General features: G+C 63.2%; 1 protein-coding gene across 7 annotated transcripts in view; it reads left to right on the forward strand.

Annotated features, from left to right (window-relative positions):
- Positions 1-4,725, forward strand: part of SCLY (selenocysteine lyase) — a 30,407-nt gene extending 25,682 nt beyond the window's left edge. For 5 of the 7 annotated variants that reach the window (XM_052637097.1, XM_052637098.1, XM_052637100.1 and 2 more), the window contains exons 9-12: positions 1,076-1,159; positions 1,681-1,780; positions 3,026-3,101; positions 3,800-4,725. In XM_052637097.1, coding sequence (XP_052493057.1) covers positions 1,076-1,159; positions 1,681-1,780; positions 3,026-3,101; positions 3,800-3,953 — 414 coding nt within the window. In that variant the 3' untranslated portion in view covers positions 3,954-4,725. Of the gene's footprint in view, positions 1-1,075; positions 1,263-1,680; positions 1,781-3,025; positions 3,102-3,799 lie in introns of those variants that run through there. The other 2 variants (XM_052637102.1, XM_052637103.1) reach the window with 2 other exon arrangements.
- The last annotated feature ends 1,042 nt before the right edge of the window (positions 4,726-5,767 follow it).

Raw genomic sequence — 5,767 nt, forward strand, 5'->3', positions numbered from 1 at the left:
GTCGCCCCGTTCCCACCTCCCATCCCCGTGCTCCCCTTCCTGTGTCCTCCGCCCCGTGGAGTGGCCTGCATGCGTCCCCCCCCTCCTGAGGCCTGGTCTGCTGTGTGCTCTGCTCCCCTGAGGCCTCAGAGAAGGCCCCCAGTTGCCCTGTGACTTCCAGAAGATGTGGGGCCAGTTCTCCGCCCCCGCCCCAGCCGGGCGCCTTCTCTGCTTCCTCTCCCGTCAGCCTCCTCTCCCGGCCTGGTGCTCACCCCCCAACCCTGGGGCTCTGACACTGGCCTGGGCTCCGGTCTTCCACAGACCCTGACCTCCGGGGAGACCCAGGTCCCCACCAGCTTCCTCGTCCCTCAATGTGTCCTGCTCTCTCCTCGAGGTGCCCCCTGCCACCCAGGCTCTCGCTGAGAAACCCAGGAGGTACCCTCAGTCCTCCCCGTCCTCGCCCCCACACCTGACGTGGCAGCTGGTCCCATCCATCCAGCCTCTGCCACAGATGAAGACCTGCCCCTTGTCCATAGTCTCCACCGAGTCTAGGCCAGGCCACCCCCACCTTTTGCGTGGATGCCTCACGCATGCTCCACACAGCACCCAGCTGTGAACACACAGATCAGGCGGCTCAGACCCAGCTCCAGCATCCAGGTTTCAGCTCAGAGCCCGCCGTCGCTAGGCCTCCGGCACCGTCCTCCCACTCACAACGCTCCAGGAGCGATCGCCCTTCCCTCCTCGGGCCTCCGCCTGGAGCGCCCTTCCCCGGGCTCTGCGCTTTCTTCACGGCACCCACTCGAGGGCAGACATGACCGCCTCTTCCTCCGTCCTGTCCGTCTGTCTCTAGAGTGGACCGGGAGAGCCTCCAGTCACCGACTGGGGACTCCGCAGGGCCCCGGGCATCAGGAAGCCTGACAGCTGTCAGATGCCAGTTGACAAGTGAAGGGCAGGCAGTAGGCACACGGCACACGTCTGTGAGGTCCGGGGAGGAGCAGTCGGAGGCGACGTCGCCTCTGCCCTCAGGAAGCAGCACCTCCACTGCTGTCTGGCCCTGCCGCCCCCGACATCACCCCACACCCTCCTGTGTCCGCAGGCAGCCGAGCTGGTGGCAGAGAACTGCGATGCCTACGAGGCCCACATGCGGGGCGTGCGTGACTACCTGGAGGAGAGGCTGGTGGTGAGCGCCCGCGTCACGCCCGGAGCCTGGACCCCCAGGGGGTGCGGAGGCAGGACCGAAACATACCAGGGACAAGACACTTGATGCTCCTGTGAAGATCCAAGTGTGCTCAGAATCTTTCTCTTCCAATTTACCTTGCCCTTCACACTCAGTCTCTCTGAGTATTATAAGGAGATACTTATGGATAAAATAATAATTCTGTGGGGCTTCCCTGGGGCTCCATGGTAAAGAACCCACCTGTCAGTGCAGGAGACGTGGGTTCCATCCCCGGGTCGGGAAGACCCCTGAAGAAGGAAATGGCAACCCACTCCAGTATCCTTGCCTGGAGAATCCCAGGGACAGAGGAGCCTGGCAGGCTACAGTCCATGGGGTCCCACACAGTCAGAGAGGACTTAGCTACTAAACAACAAGAAAAAACAATCATTCTATGTGTCGAGGGTGAGGCTTTGTTTTCCAGAAAGTCTGAAACAGTTGTGAGGAGGGGGGCTTCGAAGACACGACACATTTTGTGCATTTTTCAGGCTGAATTTGGTGAGAGAATCCATCTGAACAGCCAGTTTCCAGGTGCCAAGCGGCTCCCCAACACCTGTAACTTCTCCATCCAGGGACCCCAGCTCCAAGGTGAGGAGGGGGCCAGGCTGGGTGGTGCCGGGCCCAGCTCAGGCCGTTGGGGGGCTGGTCGGGGGCTGAGGGCAGGATCGGCCCACCGGGCACTGTCAGAGGGGCTCTGATCACAGCTGCTGACCGGCTCGGGTCACTGAGACCGCGGACGCAGAGGTCCTCAGCACCCGCAGGGGCCCATGCCAAAGATGGAAGGGAAGGTCAGGTGAGCCAAAGTTTAGGCCGCTGGGCCCAGCTCTGCTGCAGTTTTTACAGAACGCTGTGAGAGGGTGAGGGAAGGAGAGGCGAGCTGCTGAACCCTGGCTGGGGGTGAAGCTGATGTAGGTGTGCTGGCCTCCTCAGCTCCTGCCATCGCCGCCTCCCAGGCGGAAACCCTGGGGCTCAGGTTCAGGTTCAGATGACTCGTCCCCCAGACGCCCAAGTCCCTGAGGCTGGAGTCTAGAGCGCGGAGCATCCTGTCTGTCTGGGACGGGACTCCAGGGGCCTGGAGAACACCAAACTGTAGCTCAGTTTTCACTTCTTAGCTGAGGTCGTTGCCTCGAGGGTCTCCTGGGTCTCTCCGGGGAACGGGCAGCACATTTGGACCATGCAGGAGCCCTGGGGCGGCCGTCACTGGACTGAACGTGTCCTCTCTGGAAAGGTGGCTGTGGGAGGGGGAGTTCCTCAAGTACCTTTCCCCCTTTTCTGGGGCAGACTTTATATTCCCTGAGGGCCTGTGTTAATTTAAAGCAGACAGGCTCCTTAAATCAGCCTTCACCGGTGTGGTTTTTTTTTGGCCACACTGTGTAGATTGTGAGATTTTAGTTCCCCAACGAGGGATCGAACTCGGGCCCTGGCAGGGAAAGCATGGGGTTCTAGCCACTGGACTGCTGGGAAATTCCATCAGTGTGGTTTTTTTTAAAATCTCCATGCTTGTGAAGGAAGAAGGCTTAAGAAAGCCTTAACAAAGGCAGCTCCCGGTGTCTCCACTGTTAACACACAGAGACATCAGGATGGACGTTCTTACCAGGCCAACACAGCACTCAGCAGGCGGCTGGTCAGGATGCCAGCTTTGTCAGGGTGCCGCACCCTCGAGGCTGGTTTCAGGAGGAGGAGGCGGCAGGAGGCAGCGCTCCCCTGGGTCCCGCGGTGGCCTCCCACCCCGTGGCCGGAGGGGCCTGTGCCCTGGGACTCGTCAGGTGGCAGCAGGGAAGAGAGGCGGCGCCGCCTAGCCTGCCCTCAGCGGCCTGTGCTCTGTCTCCCCAGGCCGCGCGCTGCTGGCTCAGTGCCAGACGCTGCTGGCCAGCGTGGGGGCTGCCTGCCACTCGGACCTCGGGGACCGGTGAGTACTCCGCACGGCATGGCCTCAGCATCTGGGGTGCGTCCCTGTGCCAGGCACCGCGGAGCTCTGCAGCCTGGCAGGGACCAGGGGTGAGGGGGCATCACAGGCGCTCCAGAGGGCTGGTGGTGCTGGGGCTGGCCCTGGAGATGGGGCAGCATCTCAGCATGGGGCAGGGGGCGGGCTGGAGGCCCAGGGCCTCAAGACAATCAGGAACAGATTTGAGTTCCAATTGCTCCCCCTGCCAGGAGCAGGCAGAGACAGGAGGGGCTGCTGTGGGGGCTCAGGCCCTGGGAGCAGCCTGGTGGGGGGAAGGGAAGGGGGTCTGCTTCCTTGCGGGAGGAAGGGGGGAGGGAGGGGGCCTGCAGGTGGGAGGGGAACCAGACGAGGCAGCCTTTGCTCTGGAGAGAGCAGGGGTGGGGTCCTGACAAGCAGGGGCCCTCAAGGAAGGCTGGGGCTGTGGGAGACCACACGCCACTGACCAGGGGCCGCAGCCTCCGCGGTGCAGCCGGCCAGCCCCCAGCCTCAGCAGCGGCCGCGCGGCCCCTCTGAGAACCGAGCCCGTTAAACTCCACGGGGATGGGAGGCCTCTCCCAGGGAGGGGCCTGTGGCTGTCTTCAGGGGGACACCACCTCCCCCCTGCCCCACCGCCAGCAGCATGGAGAGCTGAGTCCTGCGGGCTGACCGGCTCCCGCCCGCAGGCCGTCTCCAGTGCTGCTGAGCTGCGGCATCCCCGTCGACGTGGCCAGGAATGCCATCCGGCTGAGCGTAGGCCGTAGCAGCACCCGGGCCGAGGTGGACCTCGTCGTGCAGGACCTGAAGCAGGCGGTGGCCCGGCTGGAGGGCCAGGCCTAGTGCCCACGGGAGCCCCCTCCCTGTGCTGAGGGCCTGGGGCCAACACCGCCGCCCCGCGGCACCCAAGGAAGGGGAAACGCCGTGGCCGCCTCCCTGCTCCCCTCTGGGAAGATGGGCGAGCTTGTCACGGGCACCTCCTTCCTGGAAGGTGGCATTTTTATCCGAAAGATAAAATCCTAGCATTTGTCACCAGCTGCTACCATGAACATAGGAAGCGTGATTTTCAGGGGCCGTCCTGGCCTCCCCACACTTGTCTGCAGAGAGGGCAGTGTTGCCTCACCCCCGGACTCTCCTCAAGGCCTTTCCAGAGGTGGAGGCTGCTGCGATCAGGCCCCCTTCCCACGGGGCACCCCGCACTTCCTGCCCTGCCCATCCCCCTGGTCACCTGCCGGTCCCTCGGCCGTCGGCCACTGGGCCCCTCCCCACCGCCCCGGGTCCCTGCCGCCCCTTCCCTCTGATCACGCGCTCAGGGTTTCGGCTCCTCTGTCAGCTGCAGGCGCCCTGTGGTTGGGTCATCTGCAGGGCAGGCAAGCCCCCATCCCTCATGCCCCTTCCCTCCCAGGTGTATTCGGGAGGATTCTCGGATCCCCACAGATGCCCTGTGGTGTCTGATTCACGTCAAATGTCATCTGTGGAGACATTTACATAGGAGTGATTTTTTTTAATTGAACAACACATTTAATGTGTGACTGAAAAGGTCAGAGAGCTTCATGACGACACTGAGGAAACAACCGTCAGACACGAGATGAACTAATAAAAATGCCGATCTGGTTTTGGACATTGTGTGGTTTTTCTAGTTTCCGCTTTGTTGGGGGCACCAGGCGTCTGTGCCTGCTGTGGGGGTGGGGCCAGACCAACCCGTCACAGAATAATCCCACGTGATCTCCAGGACTTCAACTTGAGACTGTCTGCGGGAGCCCCACAGAGCAGCTCCCTGACATGAGTGAGCATCCAGCGGGCTCCAGGCAGAGGCTGGGGTGCCCCGAGTTCACCAGCAAGCACTGTGGGTGTCCAGCCCCGCTGCAAGTAACAGCCTGGGAAAGACGCTGGGCAGCTCTGAAACAGGAGCTTGGGACCATGAGCTCCGGTCCCTGTGGCTGAGGGTGGGCTGGGGAGGGGACCTGAGACCCTCACCCTCCTCTCAGAGGCCTTCCTGTCCAGTGCCAGGCCCTGTGCCCATCACTGGTCTGCAGAGCCACTGCCGCCCAGAGGTGCGTGGAGCCCTCAGTGCCAGCTGAGGCCAGGCTCCAGGAAAGCGTTCCCAGGGGGCAGCGGGCCCGGGTGCCCGTGGGTGACACAGCCCAAACGCTTAGACTACAGCACCTGGTGTAAGACGCCCAGAAAGGGCTTCGCTTGGATGGGTCTTCCCTCCGGGAGGAGGGTCTCCCAGGCGGCCTCTGCACGGCCCACCACAGCCCTCGGAGGCTGTCCCCCACCCTGAGGAAGCAGACTCTCGGGAGCTGACTGCTTCCTGGAAAGGACACTAACTGAATACCCACTCGATGTGGGAAGTCCGTCCCAGCCCTCGATCCACGTGAAGGGGAGGCATGGTCCAGCCATAGGGCAGTGCCCACCGCCTACCCGAACCTGATGTGGGCCCTTCCCCTGCTCTGGGTGCCCCAGGAGTGGCTGGGGCAGGGCTGCAAGGTCCGGTCCCCAAGGCCTGACCCCCTCCCACCCCCGCCGCCTCCCATCTGCCCTGTGCGCGCTTATCAGGTAACCGGAGCTGCAAGCTGCGTCCCATCCTGAAACAGGAAGCCCCGGCCTGCATGAGCATGAGCCTCGGACAGCCGGCCGGGCGGCCGGGGTGGAGG

This window comes from Budorcas taxicolor, chromosome 3, assembly GCF_023091745.1.
Source record: "Budorcas taxicolor isolate Tak-1 chromosome 3, Takin1.1, whole genome shotgun sequence".
Taxonomy (NCBI): Eukaryota; Metazoa; Chordata; class Mammalia; order Artiodactyla; family Bovidae; genus Budorcas; species Budorcas taxicolor.